General features: G+C 39.0%; 1 protein-coding gene across 1 annotated transcript in view; it reads left to right on the forward strand.

Annotated features, from left to right (window-relative positions):
• PKDCC (protein kinase domain containing, cytoplasmic) overlaps positions 1–20,224 on the forward strand; it is an 80,517-nt gene extending 60,293 nt beyond the window's left edge. The window contains exons 6-7 of the mRNA XM_069768583.1: positions 12,661–12,834; positions 17,911–20,224. Of these exons, the coding sequence (XP_069624684.1) occupies positions 12,661–12,834; positions 17,911–17,996 (260 nt within the window). The 3' untranslated portion in view covers positions 17,997–20,224. The remainder of the gene's footprint in view (positions 1–12,660; positions 12,835–17,910) is intronic.
• Positions 20,225–23,240: the final 3,016 nt, after the last annotated feature.

Raw genomic sequence — 23,240 nt, forward strand, 5'->3', positions numbered from 1 at the left:
GCTTTATTCATGGAAATAGACTAGATGTTACTTTAATATATTAAAACACCCTTTAAGAACCATGAAGATAATGGTGTAAAGCACTGAAGATATTTCTGAGCTGTACATTATGGAAAATTGGAACAGTCTTGGGAATATGCTAGGAGATAAACCCTGACATACCGATATCTTTTTATACCATCTGATAGGAGATAAATCCTTGTTATGACAAGAACAGTTCACGGACTCACGTTGCTTCATAAAAAGTCAAGTACAGCGTGAATTGTTATTACATGGCATGCAATATGGCTTTGAGGGTCAATGACCTGCAGGACTAGAAAATAAGATTTTGGGCTTCCTTCCAGTTGGTAGCTAAAATTGGTAGTAAAATCCGGTCAGGTTTGCTGGGGCTGAAATAACTGGTCATTAAGAGTGATTAAAATCAGATTGAGGGTAATTCCAGCTATTTAAAACAACGAAAATCTGGTCACAAGACATTTTTGGTTTAGAGACAAATCCTCATTAGAGTAAATTCTATATTTAAACCAAAGAAAACAAAGGTTGAGTAAAGTACAGGTCTGTGGCAGCACTTCTGTGGCGCACATACATTACATTTAAGGGGTTAAGGCACTCATCTTTAGACCCTGTGTGCTGAATGGGGAATTGAAAGATGACACATTCCCTTTAACAAGAGGACTAGAACTCTAGTGCCAACTATTGGAAGTAGCAATCCTAACAGTCAATGTCGACTCTTTAACGAGCCTTGTCACATGACTTAGGATAATAGCCAAACCAGAATCTCAATTTGCAAATTGAGATTCTGGTTTGGCTTTTATCCTAAGTCATGTGACAAGGCTCGTTAAAGAGTCGACATTGATTGATAGGATTGCTACTTCCAATAGGTGGCACTAGAGTTCTAGTCCTCTTCCTCTCTGAAGAGACAATTTCCCAGAGGAGCATTGCGGCTTTAAGTCTCCTCACCTCGACATGCTTATCATGTCATTCTCCGCAAGGAGAAGCGATACTTCTTGGATCACATTCCCTTTAAGAAATTCTTAAAGGGAATGTGTCATCAGAAAATGACCTATACAGGTTTTCGTATTCCTTATATTTTATAAATATTGCTGTCAATGTTTTGTGTCAATATTAGTAATCTTGTTATTTTCACACTGATAACTTGTCCTCCCTGACTTTACCAGAAGAGTTTTCAGTAGACTCCTTATCACCAGAGGCAGGATTACAATGACAGATATGACACCTCAATATTTAGTAAATAATATGGGTTTCACCAATTTCAGTAGGTGATATCAATGCTGAGCCTGCTCCCAGGGTTGCCAACTTGACTTATTATTTAATCTACTATTTTGCGTCTACAACTTCTCTGCATAATTCTGTGTCTCCATGGTAATCCTGTGCCATTAACCCTGTATTCATATTTTCATTAAAAGGGATAACCAGGACTTTCCTTGTTTTTTTTTTTTTGCTATGGGGCTAACACTTAACAGACAGATAGTTGCTAACTGCCTGTTCTGCCTTGCGCCAAAATATTTCCCGGCTAAGAGGGGTCATGGACCGCTCCTCCGGATTCCGGTGAAGTCATGTCAACAGAGCAGTTTCATTTCTTCCTCTATACTCTGCTGAGGTCATGCTGATTGACATCCGGCTACCTGCTGCCTAACTGCGGGGAGCCAGCTGTCAACCAGCATGACGCCAACAGGGAAGACTTGTTGACAGAGCATCCCGGAAGAGGAAGAGCTGCTCTGTTGATGTGAAGTCAAATGAAGCAGCGGAATCTATGGTTGAGGCAGTCACAGACCGCTCTGAGCCAACAGGATCAACGCTGGGCAGGACAAAAAGGTAGATAGCAACCTCCTGCCTGTAAGATCTTAGACTCATAGCTAAAAAATTAACTCCTTTAATTCGCCCCCAACGTCTTGTTAATTTTAATTGCAAAAAATGTAAAATTGACTAAAGGATCAATGTACACAGGGTTAATTTGCTTGTAAACATGGGAACACTTAGGTCTGCATAGAACCAATAGACATAAAACGGTAAAAAATTAAACTCATATGTAAAGATACTTCATTTTTTAATAATATTTTTGAAACATTAAAACAGTAACACAATGTGTTGCATATGAAGACATTTAGTTTAAGTGATATTATTTCTAAGGAAGAAGTAATCAAGAATTCCATGTCCAAATTTTGGATCTTCTCCATCTTGTTTTTCTTTGCCAGTTGAACGTTAACAGTTTGACGTTTTGCCACCCTTAAATTTATGACTACATTTCTTGTATTAGGCAAGTATTTATTTGTGTTAAACATCATTAGTCTGGAAATTGACCAGAACTTTGACCTTTTGATGATGTGATTTACTGCTGAAAGACTTCAAATTCCATTGACTTCATCTAAGTAAGCTTCCTTTCTGGGGAGACAAAGCCTTGATCATTAGTGGTAGGATACTGTGGGGCTTAGTTTACAAAAACAGTGATAACAATTTCTTCAGCTTACCCCTATTGTGCCTTGAAGAAAGTTTTTTTTTATTATTATTTTAACCAAATTTTTGTAAAAAAAAAAAAAGTACTATATCACATTTTAGATATCAGGTTTTTTTTTGCAAAGAATGTTAATTGTCAAAACATTTGTCTTGTATTCTGCACATTGAATGTGATTCTTTCATATTTAAGAATTTTTTCCAGTCCGCAGTTGGAATGTTTTAACAAGGCAAGATGTCAAGCAAGCCAGATGTCAAATCATAAATGCGGAGCTGAGATGTATTACAGCTAAAAGAATTTAGTGAGAAACTATTTATATGTGAAGATATTGAAAAAAGTGCAATTTTATATTGCTTTATACACATCGTTCCTTCTCCTTGAAGCTAAGCAATTTTAGTGACACCCGGCATCCCCATCGATCAGCTGCTACCTGCATCGGTGGTGGCCAGAGGCTCTCGGTTTTTGCCAGAAGACAAGAGCTCCATCAAAACAATAGCGCCCTCATTCGGGTACTACAGATCCACCACTCATTCATTTAAATAGCAGGTGGACCTGCAGGACCTGACGGCTGCCACTATGGAAATGTACAGCATCAAAGAACTTCTGGTCGGCACCAGTGACAGGTGATTAGTGAGAATGCTGCACACCCATCGATCAGATATTGATGGCCCATCTTAAGGATAGATCATCAATAAAAAAAAAAAGTAGTGGCCAACCCCTCTGATCACTCCCCAAAAAATCCAATATTGGCCAGTGTAGTCTGTAATTTGTTGGGTGCTATCGACATACAATAGTTCATTTCACGAATGAGCAATAATTATTTTGACAGACGACTGATTAGTTCTAGGAAAATTCATTTCTATGCATGGGGTCTTAAAGGTTTACTTTTCACCAAAATAGAGCAACATTCTTGTCCAATGGTTGCCTAGATCTTGTCCAATAGCATGACTAGAGTCTGAGGGGCCTCGTGCAAATTTGGACCTGGACCCCACCTGCATGTTCATCAGATGTATGGGTCCTTGTTCTATGAAGACATATGTTTTTGTCCCCCAATGTAACAATTCTCCCCATCCTATAAAAATGTCCCCTATCCCGGGTCTCTTCCTGTAATAATGTCCCCCATACTGACCCCTTCCTGTAATAATATCCTCCAATCTGGGCCCTTCCTGATATAATGCCCCACATCCTGATGTAATGTCCTGCCTCCTGGTCCCCTTTCAGATATAATGTTGCCTATCTTGTGTCTTGATGTCATATAATGTCTCCTATCCTGGCCCCTTCCAGGTATAATGTGCCCTATTCTTTACCCCTTCCTGGTATAATACCCACATCCTGGTATAATGTCTCCCTTCTTGGGCCCCTTCCATTTATAATGTCCTCCATCCTGGGCATTTTTCTTTTATAATGACCCCCATTCTGAGCACCTTCCAGGAATAACGTCTCCCAGCCTGGAATAATGTCTTCCATCCTGGGCCCCTTCCTGATATGTGTCCTTTTCTTGGCATAATGTCCTCCATCCTTTACACCTTCCTGGTATATTGTCTCTCTTTTCTGGTATAATGATCCCTATCCTGGCATAATGGCTCCCATCCAATAGCCACTGTTGTCAGGGGGACCTCCTTCAACACCAGCGTGGTCGCGGTCGACCACGTTCAATATGCCCCTGCTGGCACAGTTTCTGAAAATAAAGCGGGGCTTTTTTTAATCCAGTACAACCCCTTTAAATAACTGATCAAATATATATTTATAGTATGTTAATAATAGTATTAAACATTTATTTAGCCACCCTCCATCTAAACTTTGCAAAACAATAGCATCTATTACTAATATTATGGCCAAAAATGTGAACAGAACTGATATATACCAATATTTGTATAGACAACGGCACAAGTCAAAGCCGCTTGAAAAGAAGCATACGCTACTAGGTCTAAATATACAAGACTTTTGTTTCCAATTAGTTTTCAATTGGCATCAAACAATTATACGGTATTTGGAAAGCCTTTAGGGCAAAATTAAAAGGTAAATATTGATCTAATCTAAAACCATTTCCTAGCTGCAGCTCTGCTTCCAGAATAAAAAGCAGAAACAGACGTCGTAAAGATTCTCTAGGAAGGAGAAAAGGAGCAAAATGTCCTAATTCTGAGCCATAACTTTCTGCTATTCACCAACGAATTGTAATAACCCCTAGTGTTTTATTAGTCTAAATAGTTTAGGGTGGTTTAAGGTAATGCATCATATAAAATACCACTACTACTAATAATAACATTAATAATAATGTGCATAAATTAAAAAAAAATTATTATTTCTTTAATATAATGTTGTTTTATTGAATTTAAAATGTTACTATTTTCTTATGTTTGTTATACTGTTTAGGTTGAAAGATTAAATCAGTGTTTCGCAAACTCCAGTCCTCAGGGGCCCCCAACAGATGACGTTTTCAGGATTTCCTTAGTATTGGACATGTGAGAGAACCTGTTGCAATTTATGATGCCTTGATAAATATTCCATCACCTGTGCAATAATGATGGAATCTTGAAAACGTAAATCAGTTTGGGGGGCCGTTCAATTTGGAATTTGGGGATCATTGTTCTAAGTGGTCTGTTCCAAAAAATGTCTACTGCCATTGGTCACACAATACTTTTAATCTGAACTTTTCCCACATTTTTTTTTTTTGAAAATGTTGAAAAGATATGTTTTTAAAAAAAATATTTTTAGAATATGGCATCAGGGTATCGCTCTCACCTTTATGATACTGTAAAATGATGTATTTTTGTTCCGGCAAACAAAAATGCACAAATCATAAACACTTCATGTGAACAAGCTCTAACTTGTCAAACTTTCAAAATACCATATCATAAGATATTAAAAAAAACTTTTCGACTTCGACAGTGAGGGTGATCAATGAGTGGAACAGGCTGCCACGAGAGGTGGCGAGTTCTCCTTCCATGGAAGTCTTCAAACAGAGGCTGGACAGACATCTGTCTGAGATGGTTTAGTGACTCCTGCATTGAGCAGCGGGTTGGACATGATGATTTTGGAGGTCCTTCCAATGCTATCATTCTAGGATTCTATGATTGCTTTAGTCATTTATGGATGAACCTTTGTCCATTAACTGGGATTGATCAAAACTTTTGACATCTCACTACAATATGTCAAAGCATTTCTAAAAGGGAACCCGAAAGTTGATACATGGTGCTGTACTGGGTTGCCAACTTGATTTTTTATTTTTTCTGGACAGGTTATCAAAAAATCACGGATAGGCAATATTTTTTATGGACACATTGGAAACCATAATAAATTATTATGATTCAGTTATGCATGTCTAAAATTGATAATTCTGAAGACATTAGCTGAATTCTCTGTTGACTGTAAATTGATGATAACTGTAGTCAACATAATCTGTAGAAGCTTCTTCAGCTTCAATAAAATCATGGACGCCACAAAAAATTTTTTTATAGACAGAGCAAAACAGTGCCTTATTTTTGGAAACTGTCCTGGAATTTCTGGATGGTTGGCATCTCTGGTGCCAGATTTACAAGCAGCATGTATCAGAAGCTGACTGTGTTATGGACGTGTATAGGGAGAGACCTGTCACTCAAGTGGAGTGGGCGGGTATAGGTGGCCAGGGACCCGCCTATCCGACTAGTTTCCTGTGCGGCTTTTAAAGTATATTTTTCTCTGAAACATTACAGATTTTCAGTGCCAGACATAACTTACTGAAATTGCAAATTATCCAAAAAGTATCATTTCTCCTTGCGGAGATCGACATGCTAAGCATGCCGAGATGAGGAGACTTAAAGCTGCAATGCTCCTCTGGGTAATATGCTAATTATGCAAATTGTCTCTTTAGAGAGGAAGAGAGCTAGAACTCTAGTGCCACCTATTGGAAGGTAGCAATCCTATAAGTCAATGTTGACCCTTAACGAGCCTTGTCACATGACTTAGGATAATAGCCAAACCAGAATCTCAATTTGCAGACACTGTGTTTCGGGGTACTGCCCCTCGTCAGTGCAAAGTGGAGATCTGGTTTGGCTGTGTGAGAGGCGTCAGACCGTTATCCAAAAAGTATCATTTCTCCTTGCAGAGATCGACATGAAACTGCACAGTCAGTATCTGATACATACTGCTTGTGGATTGGGCAGCATGTATCATCTGTCAGGCTCCCTTTACCGATAGTAAAATCTCATTCGTAAAGTTTGTTGCTGTTTTCTTACATCCAAGAAGTAACTAACTGCGTTGCATCATTTGCTGCAGCTTTCCTCCATTGTCGGACCATCTATTTTACCATAAATGTTACATATTACATATAGCCCGCAGATAACACATGAATGGCATATTTTTAACACTGACACATTGATTTGAATGGGCGTGTCGATCCTTGACTCTACCAAAGTTTTCTCTCTTCTAATAGGGCCATATTTTAACAGGGCAATGCATACTAGTGTATTAACGTGTGATGATATCAAATAGCAGCGCAATTCTTTGCATGACACGTACGGCACTGTGCAAAAGTTTTAAGTACTGTAGGTGTGAAAAAATGCTGCACAGAAAGAATATTTTAAAAAATATTATTTTTATTTTTAATAGTTTTGTCAGTTGTCATTAACAAAATGCAAGGTGAGTGAACAAAAGAGATGTTTAAATCCAATTAATATTAGATGTGACCACCTTTTACTTTCAAAACAACATCAAAGCATGCATTCTTCTCGGTAAACATGCACAATGTTTTTTGAAGGAACTCGGCAGGGAGGATATTCTATATATAATAAATAACTAACCACAGATCTTCATTGTCGGGGTCGCTGTCCAGCTGAATAATAAGTTTGCAGTATTGCATGATTGAGTATTGAGTATTGATTGAGTATTGATTGAGTATAGCAAGATCTCAACATCGAAGACACCATTAATTTTGACCAAATCACCAACTTCATTTTAGCTCCAAACTTGCAACGACCCTCCACCATGCTTCACTGTTACCTGCAGACTCTCATTATTGTACTACTTTCCAGCGCTTCGACAACAAAATACCTTCTATTACAGCTAAATATTTCACATTTTGACTCATCAGTCCAGAGCACCTGCTGCCATTTTTCTGCACCCCAGTTCATTTACTTTCATGTATAGTTGAGTCATATGGCCTTGTTTCCACATTGAAGGTATGGTCTTTGGACTTAATACTTCCATCAAGACCACTTATGGTCAGACTTCTTCAAACAATGGATGGATATAACTCAATCCCATTTGTTTCTGAGCTGATGGCGCTGCTGAGCATCATCCGACTTCAAAGGAAGCTAAACATGAATGTATCTTCCGAGCTTTCATTCACCCCCCACATCTGATCACTGGCTCGCTCTTCATATCTGCATCTCAAAAACATTTCTAGAATTCGCCCTTTTCTTACTTTCAACTCTGCAAAAACTCTTACTGTTTCACTTATTAATTCTCGTCTGGACTATTGTAACTCTCTACTAATCAGCCTCCCTCTTACCAAACTCTCCCTGCTCCAATCTGTCCTGAATGCTGCAGCCAGGATCATATTCCTCACCAACCGTTACACCGATGCCTCTACCTTGTGCCAGTCATTACACTGGCTACCCATCCACTCCAGAATCCAGTACAAAACTACTACCCTCATCCACAAAGCACTCCATGGCTCAGCACCACCCTACATCTCCTCTCTGGTCACAGTCTACCACCCTACCCGTGCCCTCCGCTCTGCTAATTACCTGAGGTTAACATCCTCAATAATCAGAACCTCCCACTCCCGTCTATAATAATAACAACAAAAGCAATTGTTACCATCCACCTTTCGTGTCTCCCCTCTTCCTCATAGTTTGTAAGCTTGCGAGCAGCAGGGCCCTCATTCCTCCTGGTATCTGTTTTGAACTGTGATTTCTGTTACGCTGTAATGTCTATTGTCTGTACAAGTCCCCTCTATAATTTGTAAAGCGCTACGGAATATGTTGCCACTATATAAATAAAATCATTATTGTTATTATTATTATTATTATCTTTCATCTGCTGCACTTTTTCCTTGACCTACTTCTACAGTCCTTAACTTTGGCCATTTATTGGTGTCGTCAATGTTGACAAATGCAGGAAGATACTTATCGATGATGCAATACCATCAGGAAGGTGCCCGATTGGCTCCATGTTCATTCTGCAGCCAGACAATAACTCCAAACATACAGCCAATTTCATTAAGAACTATCTTCGGTGTAAGGAAGAACTATGAGTCCAGAAAGTGATGTTCCGGCCTCACTGAGCCCTGATCTCAACATTATCGAGTCTGACCGAGATAACATGAAGAAACAGAAGAATTTGAACAAGCGACATCTACAGAGGATCTGTGGTTAATTCTCAAAGATGTTTGGAGCAACCTTTGTGAAAAGTTTCTTTAAAAACTGTGTGCAAGTGTACCTAGAAGAATTGATGCTTTGATGTTGTTTGAAGGCAAAGAGTGGTCACATCAAATATAGATTTGAATTAGATTTCCATTTTGTTCACTCACTTTGCAATATGTTAATTTATATTTAAATTATTAACATTTCTAATTTTTAAAACGTTCTTACTTTGCAGCATTTTTTCCACACCTGCCTAAAACTGTTACACAGTACTGAATATCAGATCTGGTTCCCTCCAGAATCTCAGAGCTTCTAGGGGAAATCTTTGTCATATAACTGTTTACATATATATAAGTTCCAATGCAGAGCTCAATATTGTTCCTTATGGGGCAACAGATTATGAGCAAAGAATGCCCTTTCAGGCCTCAATTTCTAAAATATTTCTTTCTTGCTTTCTTTTTTTATTATTTTTCTCTGAGATATATTTTAAGATATTGTTATGTTGTCAGGTGCATTAGATCTAATCAAGCGTTGAGGCAAACAAAACCGGTGTCTGTTTGTCTTTGAGAAAACATATACTTTCAAGACTATAAAATATTACGTACAAAAATTCCTAAGGTACAGATGCAAATACTCAAAAACATCTTAACATTCCTATATCTGCTGAGACTTCTATTCATCGTATGGCTCGTAAATGAGGTCAATGACAATCTCATGTTAGTTATCTTTACACACCTTGAAATTTATGGAAAACTTGGACAAGATAAGAACCCCTTACTAGATGTAAGGACCATCGTAGCGGAGCTGTAATATGTTCTCATTAAAACACTGGACTAGGGGGTCATGCAATATAGTGGGTATGAAATTTCAACCTTCATAAACTTAGGCGTAACCGAAGTCACTATTTACTTTTGCGGTGTGGTTTGCATGGTCCATGTTACATGAAAAATATGAATCCTTTGACCAGGAGTGTATCTAGGGAGGGCACCATCATGCCAATTGATGTGGCAGTCTGACGTTTCTCCCCAGCAATTGCATTTTGCTGCCCCCAGGAGTGTGAGTCGGCAGCTCTCTTTTCATAAAGTGTTTTACTATCTGACAAGTTAAGGGTTGCTACGTTTTTATTTATGTTTTATTTACGTTAGAAGGGGTTGTCCCAAGTTTTAGGAGGGGTTGTCCCAAGTATGCGACTGCATACTTCTGAATCCTTATGGCGAATGCATTTCACGCTGTCAGGATTCTCTGATTCCAGCGGTGAAAGCAAGAGGTCAAGCAAGTATGTGATTTGTATACATGCAGTCACGTGCCAACTAGACATGCATGCAAGTGAATTGAGAGAGGCCAGACACGTCTAGTTGGAATGTTGCCATAAGTATGCAAATTGTATACTTGCACTCACATGACCATCCACCGTCACCAGAGGATCCTGATTCCTGACAGTGTGCAGTGCGCGCATTGGGAGCGCAGTGGCTGCAGACTTTTAAATATACGGTAACATTAAGCCCTGTAGCATTCCCAATCCTAACAGCGTGTAATATACTCACTGTCAGAACTCTGCTCTGTTTCCTGGTTCTAGCGGTCATCACATGATCACTCACATGCGATTTTCATACCTACAGTCACTTGACAGCTAGCTTCTCTCATCGAAGCAAGGGATGTAGTATTTCACTGAACATTAAGAGAATCAGGAAAAGCAGCTCGTCGGCATATAAGCAGACACATGACAACTACTCAAACAGATTGAGCAGGGTGGTGGGGGGTGCCAAGCTGAGTTCTTGTCCAAGGGGCCAGAAAACCTAGATACACCTCTGCTTCGACTAAGTTGTTACAGCTAAATCGCATGTTTATAAATGAACTAAGTTGTTATATTTAAAAGTGATTAATTCACCGATGGTTTGGAAAAATAAAGGAAGCTCAGTGATGGCCGGGGATGTTGAAGAAGCTGTGAACAGGGAACAAGAGGGTGGCTTTCAAAATCCATCGGAGACTGAACGGCAGCCAAGACCAGCTGGTAATATATTAGCACAGAAAAGGAGGGTGAGGAAACTAAGTGACATGCTCCATGTAGTCCTCCCCATGATCTATTAATGAAAGTCTTAGGAAATTTCAGTTAATTAACAGAGTTTATTGGACTTGTTACATTTGAGAGGGATCTCAAGTCACTGTGATTACTTTACGTGGGCAGAGCTTGAGACATTCATTTTACTTTTTACATTTTAGGGATAGAAGGCACATACTTATAGACCAGAGAAAACATATTGCACCCTAATTTGCCCATGGGCTGTTTATCAGGCATTAAAATATCTTGAGCTGATGTCAGCACTTTGGCTAATTTGCATCTCGTGCTAATTTATTATGGATGTCTATGGAAAAATTGGCCTCAGTTGCATAAGAACGTTCTGGTCAGCAGCCCAGTTTATACTATACTAGCTACAGAATACGGCCAATTTGTGAAAAGAAAATATTGTCAATATAGCATGGTTCTTTAAGTGAGTGTATCTGCAAAAATGACCTAGTATTTAAATGAAGTTAAAAAATAATTAAAAATGTGTTTTTATATACAGAAACCTAAAAAATATTGTTTTTGCAGTGAACAGTAAGTTGTAACAATAGGGTATTGAAAACCATGTGATCTTTAGTCATATGATCATTAGGAGGGTTTAATTTGTGCTCAATCGCTTATTATCCTTTTTGTTTTTCAAGCATTATATAATTCTGAGATTAGAAAAGCATTTTTCTTCTGAAACAGTGCCACCTTTGTCCATAGGTTTTGTCTAGTATTGTTTCTCACCCATATTCACTCAAGTGATAGGGAAGTTGAGGGTTGTGTAGAGTTGTTTGGTAAAAACTGCGACTTACCTAGACCAAAGATCCCAAAAATTGTAATAGGTAAAGATCAGTGCAGTCAAGAGAAAACTGGCTTCTATCAGATTTTAGGGAATAAGACAAAACCTAAAATGAAAACAAAATGAGCAAATAAGTTAATCGTAATAGTACACGTAAACAGGATACAGTAGGGTACTTAGCTGACACTATTTTGATTGAAACAATGTAAAAGCCTTCCCACCGCAACAACGATGGACAATAACCCTGGTAGTTCACTTTTCTATCTGTTAACAGACCTCAAAATAGATGGGGGCAGAGCGGGACCCAGGCCTGATTGTTTTGCACCTGCCTGTGAAAATCTATATAGACAAGATAAATAGCCCAAGAATGGGGAGCCACACCCCCTGTATGTACAAAGTGCAAAAAACTGAAGTAAAACCAAAGAAATGAGCCGGAACTCCAGTTGGTATATGTGCAATGTGTAGAAGCACATTTACCTTGCAGTCATTAAATTTTTATTTATACTATGTAGTATATATTATAAGTAGGTGATAGTACACATACAAGTAGGGATGAAACAAAGGTTTCAGTTGCATTCAAACACTGGGGCCTAGGTGAAAACCAAAAAGTTCCTTTTGGCGCTGTTGGAAATTTTGGACACGTGAGTTTCAAGTTACGCCACTGGGAACAAGTTACAATTTTTATCTATAACATGAAAATATGAAGGCTATGGAAACACAGTGTGACCTCTTCTTTAAAGGTTTTAAAACAGCTCTTTCCAGTTATCAAATGTGTATGACCAGCCTAAACCATATTACCAAATCTACCGTCAGCTAACATATAATTTCTGAAGTTATTGGCAATTCATGGTACGGCTTATATATAAATATTCTGTATTTGAGATTTTTAACATAAATTAGTTAGCATTTATACTTATTTGCAAAAGTTATTTTTTTGCATTTATTTGCATTTCTGGAACCAGAAAAGTTCACAAATCTTGTTTTTTTTGTCATTCAGAATATAGGCAAGTGCAAGACGTTTCGATAGTTGATGAAGACTACAGATGTTGGCCATCTTACCATCATAACGGATGTCTCCTTTCAGTATTCGATATAAATGAAGCAATAGAAGTTTGTGAGAGTCATTCACAGTGTCAAGCTTTTATCTGGACAAATCAGACAACATGGACTGGTAAAAATATATTAATATATATATACTAGATGGTGGCCCGATTCTAATGCATCGGGCATTCTAGAATATGTATGTATGCATGTATATAGCAGCCACATAGTATATAGCACTGGCCACGTACCAAACAGTATATAACACAGCCCACGCAGTATATAACATTGCCCACGTAGTATTGCCCACGTAGTATATAACACTGCCCACGTAGTATATAGCACAGCCCACGTAGTATATAGCACAGCCTATGCAGTATATAACACAGCCCATGCAGTACATAACACAGACCACATAGTATAAAACACAGCCCACGCAGTATCTAACACTGGCCACGTAGCATATAGCAGCCACTAGGGTTGAGCGACTTTTACTTTTATAGGATCGGGTCGGGTTTCACGAAACCCGACTTTCTCAAAAGTTGGGTCGAGTGAAATCGGCCGATCTTATAGAAAAGTCGGGGTCGGGGTCGGCCGAAACACGAAACCCAATGCAGTGCAATGGGATACTATGGTTCCCAGGGTCTGAAGGAGAGGAAACTCTCCTTCAGGCCCTGGGATCCATATTTAAGTGTAAAATAAAGAATTAAAATAAAAAATATTGCTATACTTACCCTCTGACGCGCCCTGGTACTAACCGGCAGCCTTCCTTCCTTAGAATCAGCGCGTGAAGTACCTTAGATGACGTCGCGGCTTGTGATTGGTCGCACGACCGCCCATGTGACTGCTCACGCGACCAATCACAAGCCGCAACGTCACCAAAGGTCCTTCAAGTGCTGATTCTTAGGAAGGAAGGCTGCCGGAAAGAAGCAGGGCGCGTCCGAGGGTGAGTATATTCCTATTAGGTATATACTCACCCTCGGACGCGCCCTGCTTCTTTCGCATGCTTGGTCGCATGAGCGGTCACATGGGCGGTGGCGCGGCCAATCACAAGCCGCGACGTCATCTAAGGTCCTTCACGCGCTGATTCTAAGGAAGGAAGGCTGCCGGTTAGTACCAGGGCGCATCAGAGGGTAAGTATAGCAATATTTTTTATTTTAATTCTTTATTTTACACTTAAATATGGATTCCGATACCGATTTCCGATATTGCAAACATATCAGAACTCGGTATCGGAATTCCGATACCAGATTCAGAAGATCGCCGACCTCATGGCCGACCCCACACAGGGGTCGGGTCGGATTTAATGAAACCCGACTTTGCCAAAAGTCGGCGACTTCTGAAAATGGCCGACTCCACTTCGCTCAACCCTAGCAGCCACGCAGTATATAACACAGGCCACGCAGTATATAACACTGGCCATGCAGTATATAGCACAGCCCACGTAGTATCTAGCACTGGCCACGTAGTATATAGCAGCCACGCAGTATATAACACAGGCCACGCAGTATATAACACTGGCCACGCAGTATATAGCACAGCCCACGCAGTATATAACACTGCCCACGTAGTATATAGCAGTGTGGGCACCATATCCCTGTTAAAAAAAAAATTTAATAAAAAAATAGTTCTATACTCACACGCCGGCATCCAGCAAAGCTGTGTCGATGTGCGTGCGGCTGCCGCCAGCTTCCATTCCCAGCGATTCATTGCGAAATTACCCAGATGACTTAGCGGTCTCGCGAGTAGTGTTGAGCATTCCGATACCGCAAGTATCGGGTACCGGCCGATACTTGCGGTATCGGAATTCCGATACCGAGTTCCAATACTTTTGTGGTATCGGGAATCGGTATCGGATCCATATTAATGTGTAAAATAAAGAATTAAAATAAAAAATATTGATATGCTCACCTCTCCGGAGGCCCCTGGACATCACCGCTGGTAACCGGCAGCCTTCTTTGCTTAAAATGAGCGCCTTTAGGGCCTTCCATGACGTCACGGCTTCTGATTGGTCGCGTGCCGCTCATGTGACCGCCACGCGACCAATCACAAGCCGCGACGTCATTCTCAGGCCCTAAACTCCTCATTCTAGGACCATGTATAACCATGTATAAGTATATAAGGGGACAATACAAATATCTCGCTGAGGATCTGTTTATACCAAGGAAGGTGACGGGCACAAGGGGGCATTCTTTGCGTCTGGAGGAGAGAAGGTTTTTCCACCAACATAGAAGAGGATTCTTTACTGTTAGGGCAGTGAGAATCTGGAATTGCTTGCCTGAGGAGGTGGTGATGGCGAACTCAGTCGAGGGGTTCAAGAGAGGCCTGGATGTCTTCCTGGAGCAGAACAATATTGTATCATACAATTAGGTTCTGCAGAAGGACGTAGATCTGGGGATTTATTATGATGGAATATAGGCTGAACTGGATGGACAAATGTCTTTTTTCGGCCTTACTAACTATGTTACTATGTTACTATATTTTACACATTAATATGGATCCCAGGGCCTGAAGGAGAGTTTCCTCTCCTTCAGACCCTGGGAACCATCAGGATACCTTCCGATACTTGGTGTCCCATTGACTTGTATTGGTATCGGGTATCAGTATCGGCGATATCCGATACTTTTCGGGTATCGGCCAATACTATCCGATACCGATACTTTCAAGTATCGGACGGTATCGCTCAACACTACTCGCGAGTCATTACCCAGAAGACCCGCAAGACTGCTAAGTCTTCTAGGTAATTTCGCAATGCATCGCTGGGAATGGAAGCTGGCGGCAGCCGCGCGCGCCTCGGCGGATGACGGAAGGTGAGAATAGCAGTTTTTTTTTAAATTTTTAACATTAGATCTTTTTACTATTGATGCTGCATAGGCAGCATCAATAGTAAAAAGTTGGTCACACAGGGTTAATAGCAACGTTAACGGAGTGCGTTACACCGCAGCATAACGCGGTCCATTAACGTTGCCATTAACCCTGTGTCAGCGCAGACTGGAGGGGAGTATGGAGCGGGCGCCGGGCACTAACTGAACGGGAGTAGGGAGGGACTAATTCTTGGCCGGACTGTGCCCTTCGCTGATTGGTCGCGGCAGCCAGGACAGGCAGCTGGCGAGACCAATCAGCAACGCGGGATTTCCGTGATGGAAGTTGCAGACAGACAGATGGAAGTACCCCTTAGACAATTATATATAGATGCATATTTTCTGATGTGGTGGTCTTTATATATATGTTGAGTTCAGTTGCTTGGATGTCTCAGAAGCGTTTTGCAAACAAAAAAACTTCCGAGACAGATCTAAATGTGATATAGGCCAACTTTAGAATATTGTAGACGCCAAGTATTTTTGAAACTCAAAAACATTTGACCCGAAGAATGAACCAGCTAACAAGAAAAGGTGAGAATTCCTCTTTGTCACTGCATAAGTCATTGACTTGGATGCAGACTATGGAATCGGTGCCCAGTTCAAGTATCTTGGGAAGAAAAACATACAACACTTTACTGAAAGATAGGTTAAAATAAATGTGAATGTGAAGAAGGATTGATTGTGTAATTGAAGCTGAGCAGAAAGCCAGCCGCTCTCAACACCTGAGCACAAGAAAGTCATTATTTCTGGTTCTTCATTTCAAAATAAAGACTGGCTTTATGAATGTCAATTTTAGGGAACTATAGCAATACTAAATATAGTTTTTAAATATAGGTTACTTGGAAGCTAAGCTACAAAATAAATCTTAAAAGAAAAAAAAAATGTGATATATTATGTTATCACTGAATAAAGGGCCAACTAGTACCTGTATCTGCGACTAGTCTCAGTGTTCGAGAAGAAACCAGCACACCGGATTTCCACAAGATGAGCAACTGTCAAAGTAGACTAGTAGTGGCTCTCTCATAGAGGACACGGGAGTGCTTGACAGGGCATTCTTCTGTATGGGGGACTTTGGGAGAGACCGCTGTGATTATTAAGCCTACAGCTTTCAAATGCTTATGGGAAGGTTGGCCTTAAGCATTCGATTTTGGCTGGACCAACTGACAATCTCATATGCATTTTGATGTCCATTCTTTCCCGATTGGGGTAGAGAATGGTCAAAGATGGAGATATCGATCATGGCCTTTTGTCTATTTGGGGGCAAGATTAAAAATTGTAACCCAAAATATAAATTAAGTTAGGAAAACCTGGCACTATGTCCTTTTTGAGAAAACTCTTGTGTTTATAGTACCATCCGTTATTCCGTATGTGCTAAAACCACTGAAACGCAGATCCTAAAACATCTGACATGATTCGGTAGTAAACTGCCTTATGAATTGTGGATATGGAAGTTTACTTCCAAAATGTGTGAAATATTTGAGGATTTGTGTTTCGTGTGTTAGCACATATGGAATAAAATGACAAGTTTTCTCAAGAAGGATGGATTTGAGATGTAAACTTCCTTACTCGTCGTTACTATGAATAAGTAAGTTTACTTCCGAAACGTGTAAGCAGTTTGAGGATCTGTGTTTCAGTGGTTTTAGCACATATGGAATAAAGTTAAAATAAACACAGTGTTTTCTCAAGAAGTATGGAGTGTGTGCTTCGGAAGTAAACTTCCTTATTCATATGTATGAAAAAGGAAGTCCGCTTCCGAAACGCGTCAATTTTGATGATTCGTGTTTTAGTCATTTTAGTATATATGTAAAAAAGTTACAATAAACACAGTTTTCTCAAAAAGAATAGAGTGCACGTTTCCATTTACGAATGAATAAGGAAGTTCACTTCCGAAACGCATCAGTGTTTGAGGATTTGTGTTTCAGTGGTTTTACCACATATGGAATAAAGTTACAAAAACCTCTGAGTTTTCCCAAGAAGGACGGAGTGCGCGTTTCTGAAGTAGACTTCCTTATTCATATGTATAAGGAAGCTTATTTCTGAAATGCGTCAGTTGTTTGAGCATCGGTGTTCCAGTGGTTTTAGCACATATAGAATAAAGGTACAATAAACACAGATTTTTCTCTGGAAGGACGGAGTGTTTGCTTTTTCTCACTTGGTTCTGCTCACATACTTCAAGCATCTGAGCACTCTGGATGAAGTGATTGCGGGTGGTGCTGAGCTGAAGGTTTTCTTACGTTAGATCCAAAATATGAATTGTTTTTAGTTTTCCATACCAAAAAATATTTTACAATGTTGTCATATAATAATTGCTTTGTTGATTTTTATCTCTCTCTTTTTTTCCTTAGGGCGACAACTTGTCTTCTTCAAAACAGGCTCAAGAAAATTTGTGCCCGATGAAAACAAAATAACCTACCTGAAAATCAAAGTTTGACCAAAGTGGTTCTCTAATGAGGTCATTAGTATTGAATGAATTGGAGAAAAATGCACTAATTTTCATTCTAATTTCTAGAGTGCTGTTCAAATTTACCTGAATTTACCAGGTTGGATGTGCAATAAGTCAGCAATTTTTTTTTTTTTTGAAATGTGATTTAAAAGACAAAAAAATGTGATACACTGTTAGAAATGAAGATAATGAATATGGTGATTATCTTTAAACTGTACATAGTGTTATTTCTGCGGTGAAGAAGAACGACATTTGGATTGGTTCGAGTGCACCAATGTCAGTAGGCTGCTGGCTTTTAACTCTATGTGACTCTTCAATGGTACACTGGTAATTTGTATCCAGTGTGAAATATTTCTTTTTTTTTCTACAGGGATGAGTAATTATTTTTATGTCATAAATATTTGCTACTTTAATTGTAAATTATGAGATTTTAATTATAAAACATCTTAATTTAAGATGTTGATTCATAAAGATTCCAGCAAAACAAAGCCATAGCTCATATCTTTCAAGACTTCCAAATAGGTATAAAGCTATTTCACATTTCAAATAGTCTCAGTGCTTAATAAATGCACCTACAACTTTCATATACATCGCAAGAAATCTTACATTTTGAAGATGTAAAGCAAGTAATCAATAAATTAAAGATTTCGAAGGTTTCATATGAAATGGCCATCATTGACCATTTTCTTTCCCCAGAAGACAATTTCTAGGAAAATAGAGGACTTTGAATGCAATAGAATATATAAGAAAGCAATTTTCCAAGAAAACCAACTTATTTGATACGTTAGGGCTTGTTAACCAGCAATTATGTATACAAGGCTTCCACCTAACACAGGCTTCTCTCTTGTCCTTCTTCACTCAATCACTCTTTCTTCTTCAGTTCTTTTGTTTCAATTTTTCTACTTTAAGTATTGCCTTCGTCAAGGCTGCGAAGTATGTCCATCCATCTATACTTTTGCCAATAACATTCATTTCAAAACTTTAGAGTTAATAATCTAGATTTTTTTGCCATTCAAGTGCAGCCATACTCCCGAAAAATATGAAGGCTCAGTTCAAGAACAATTTTTTCTTCCCATGAGAATAGAGGATGATAGGCCTGCCTCCCTTGTGGAGAAAGAAAAGGACATATTGAAATTCATTTATCTGTTTTCCCCCTCAATCTTTGCTGTATAAACATTTTGTAGATATTAGATGATCGGCCTGTCCCATCTCTCGCTAAGCCATATGGCTCAGCCTTGTCTAAGAAATGTACCTCACTGATAATATAAAATTAACTTATACAGGGAATAATCAACACAGTTTATGATTTCATACAAAAAAAGCAAAGCAAAACAAAAAAGAAACTAAACCAATGCATGTTATATTTAATGTGTACCAAAGTAATCACTACGCTTGTACCAAAAACATTTGAACCAAATCACCCTAACTTGCACGTAAGTTAAAGGGTCTGCCTCATCTAGACCACACCTTCATAGAGTTAATCCTTTTCGGAGATAGCTAGTTTGTCAAGGCCCCTGTAGTCAGCAGATTAGCGAGGGTAAACTCAATGTTGCAAAAGAGGGCATGTAGTATTATATGGTGCCCATTTAAAAGATTACACAACATGTTTGAAGGATTTCTCCTGTGAACGAGATAGGGGATAACTTTCCGATCATCGGGGGGCTCGAGAATTTGGGTTGAATGGACCAGCGGTTGATCAAGCATATTGTCGTTCAATTCATTCTACTGGGAATGCTGAAGACTTTATTAGCACATTACTTGGCATTCTCTGGCACTCCCTTAAAAAAGAAATGGAGCAATAGTGCGCATGATCAACCATCACTCCATTCAGCCAAGAATCTTCAAAGCTCTGATTCTTGAGATCGATGGGTGACCATGGTGGTCAGACCCTCAAAGATTGAAAAGTTATCCCCTTGAGAACACCTCTTTAAGTCTACTGTTGAAGCTAAGCAGAAAGACAATTGAAGTTTCCAGAGCGAGGCAAGCCCAATCGGGATCATCTATCTATGATGTCCTTATATTCTAATAGGGAATGTAAAAAATGGTTGTACAGATGGAAAAGCCAATTATAAGGCAAAACTAAAGTGGAATAATTCTGACCAAATATGAGGTTTATCTCACAAAGCATAACAATAATTGGAAATAGTGTAATAATAATAATAATAATAGCTATGTACATGTTGCATATGCACTTCAACATAGAAAAAAATTGCCCCAAAAATATACAAAGAAAAATCTTGGAAAACATTTGCAAATTGAGCATCTTTTATTGCTCCAGACCCAAACTTTGGTTATTTTAATTTGTCTTATTGATAAATCTGATAATATAAATTTTGTGAACAATTTGGCTTTTGCTATATCCTCTACAAATTTAATAGGATATATAATCTTGTAGTGCTACAAAATAGCTGTATTATTCTATGACAACCATGTTAGAAGAGTGACCAGAATTTTCATGGTTAAACGGGTTGCCCACTACTAGGACAACCTCTCCTTAAACTAAATGTTATGCCTGATAAAATTATGAAGACTATACTCCCGTCTCGTGCTGGCTACATTCTAGCGGTTTTGGCACTCATGATCCTGGGGCTGTGATACAGTGGAATGATATGTGATGCCTGGCACCTAATCAGCGCTGGCGTCACTGTCTCCACCTTTGGACAAACTGAACATGAAGAGGAAGACCGGGCTGCAGCTGATCCCTGGCTTCCTCTTCATGTTCAGTTCATTTGAAGGCAAAGACAGTGACACCAGTGCTGATTGGGCACCGGCATCATGTGTCACAACACCGCATAACAGCCCCGGGAAGAGCGAGTGGTGACACCGTGGGAACGGGGCCATCACAGGAGGTGAGTATAAGCTTTACTATTTTATTGAGGCTGAACATTTAGTTTAAGAAGGGGTTGTCCGAGTAGTGGTCAACCCCTTTTATCTATCAAAGGAATTGAAAGAGTATTGACGAAGTATGATTCACAGAACAAGAATCCATGTAATACTGCAAACTTTATAGATTGGCGGTTGAAGACAAAATAATTTTTCACTATACACAATTGTTTCCCTTTGCATGAGACTTACATGGAAATTCTACTCAAGAGTCCACAAAGGAAATCTATTGACAATAAATCTTTAAATGTTGCAAATTATTTGATTAGGAAATTGCGTTGTTGTACGATACATTTTTTTGTCACTACTGGAACCTACAGTATTTCTTTTTTTTTTTTTTTTACGTTTTGTCGATTCTGATTTTTTTTTCACAATCTGTAGTTTTCATTGGCTCATCTATGATTGGAATTAGCCAGTGACCAAACGATAACTGGGAAGATTCATAAAGACTTGTGCAAAAGAAAAATGGTAAAATTGCAGTTTGTAACTGATAAGTTGTTTTCCATTTTCCAATATTTTTGAGAAAAAGTTGTAAACTATCTAACTTATCCTCATTGGTGCTGAAGGTTGTTGTATTTAATAGGTACGTCTGGTACCTAACGTATTTGCTTTCAGTGAAAGCTGCCACTGACATTTATTATATTAGATTGTTTTTTGTACTTCAGCTTTAAAAATGTTTATTTTTCTAAAAAAAATTAAAGTTTTGTAAAAATCGTTTGTTGTCTCGTAGTCTTTTTTAGTAACATTTTGCAAACGTTTTTAATACATTTTAATGTTTAAATGTTATTATTGATGGTACATCATTAAAGCAATGTGGAGATCAATAAGAGTTTAAGTTAAATTTCCTGAAAATATATGGCTTCACGTGAATTTGAACACTTTGAGATTTGATACGAGAGTCACAAAAGCACAGCAACATTTCCCACACTACTGAAGCATCAGAGAGTGGGCTAATTTATTTTTGTATTACCAAGTGAGTCTCTCCAAATGCCCTTCAGCTATGACATCTAGCGGATTATCATTCCCTGTACAGGAGTGGTCAGTACTAGGACCATCACAGATCAGCGGTTCCCAGTGGAGCACAGTTTGTACGGCAGAGTCACTTTCTATCTCTAGAGCCATTTGGTAATAGTCTCTCTTCTGTAGACTGTAAGCTCTTATGATGAGTGGGGTTCTTGCTCTGGCTCTGTCTCCTGTAGATTTTAAGCTGCTATGGTCAACGGGGTCCTCTCTCCTGTAGAGTGTAAGCTCTTATGGTCAGCGGAGTCTTCTCTCGTGTAGAGTTTAAGCTCTTTTGGTCAGCGGGGTCCTCTCTCTCCTGTAGAGTGTAAGCTCTTATGGTCAGCGGAGTCTTCTCTCGTGTAGAGTGTAAGCTCTTTTGGTCAGCGGGGTCCTCTCTCTTCTTCTCTTCTGTGGAGTGTAAGGTCTAATGGTCAGCAGGGTCCTCTATCTCTCTCTCCTGTAGAGTTTAAGCTTTTATGGTCAGCAGGGTCCTCTCTCTCTCCTTCAGAGTTCAAATAAACGGATTGCAAAAGAGAATGCTCACGTATGAATATAAAACCTTCAAAGTGACGAAATTGGTGAACGGTACGCGTGAGGCTGGACCAGTGAATAAAAAACGTGGATAGTTGGATAACAATTGAAACAACCACCTAAAAGAAGCACCAGAACCGACCATAAAATCTACTAAAGTCAAGTTTATTAGATAAATTGCAATATTTAAAAGTATTATGGTAAAGGGAAAATTTACAAGAATGTCAAACAATGGACGTTGTGAAAGGTAGAATTTATATACCTGAAAAGCACAATATAATAAAATAAAAAGAGCCTGTGTTTTTAGTGCTAGGAGGACTTAAAATCCAAAAAAGATAATACAAAAATACAGAAAATACATACAGAATATGTGGTGGTAGGTAAAAAAAACCCCTAAAAACTGGAAATTAGATGTGCCCAAACAATCTTAACTCGCCAAAAATAAGTGAAACTCATAAAAATAAAAATATAAATATTAGCACAGTGAAGGGGTAGGCAAAAAAAAATATCATATAGATTGTGCTGGCATATGTGCATAAACGCATGAGAAGTAGTGCAGAGCATGTAGTAACCACGGGGTCAAGAGAAATTGTGGTAGTAATTAGGTAGCGATAGTGCAAAAAGCAACTTACAATGTATAATGTGGGACCCAGGCTCCAAGACAGCATCCACCCCAACACGCGTTTTGACGCTATTGCCTTCGTCAGAAATAGCCGAAACACGAAATTTTTATTTTTAGGGAAGCACCTACACAGCCATTTTAATACTACCCTATGTAAAATGAGCTGACGTGTTCACTTTAAAGTGGTATTGCTA

This window comes from Ranitomeya imitator, chromosome 5, assembly GCF_032444005.1.
Source record: "Ranitomeya imitator isolate aRanImi1 chromosome 5, aRanImi1.pri, whole genome shotgun sequence".
In the NCBI taxonomy this organism is placed as follows: domain Eukaryota; kingdom Metazoa; phylum Chordata; class Amphibia; order Anura; family Dendrobatidae; genus Ranitomeya; species Ranitomeya imitator.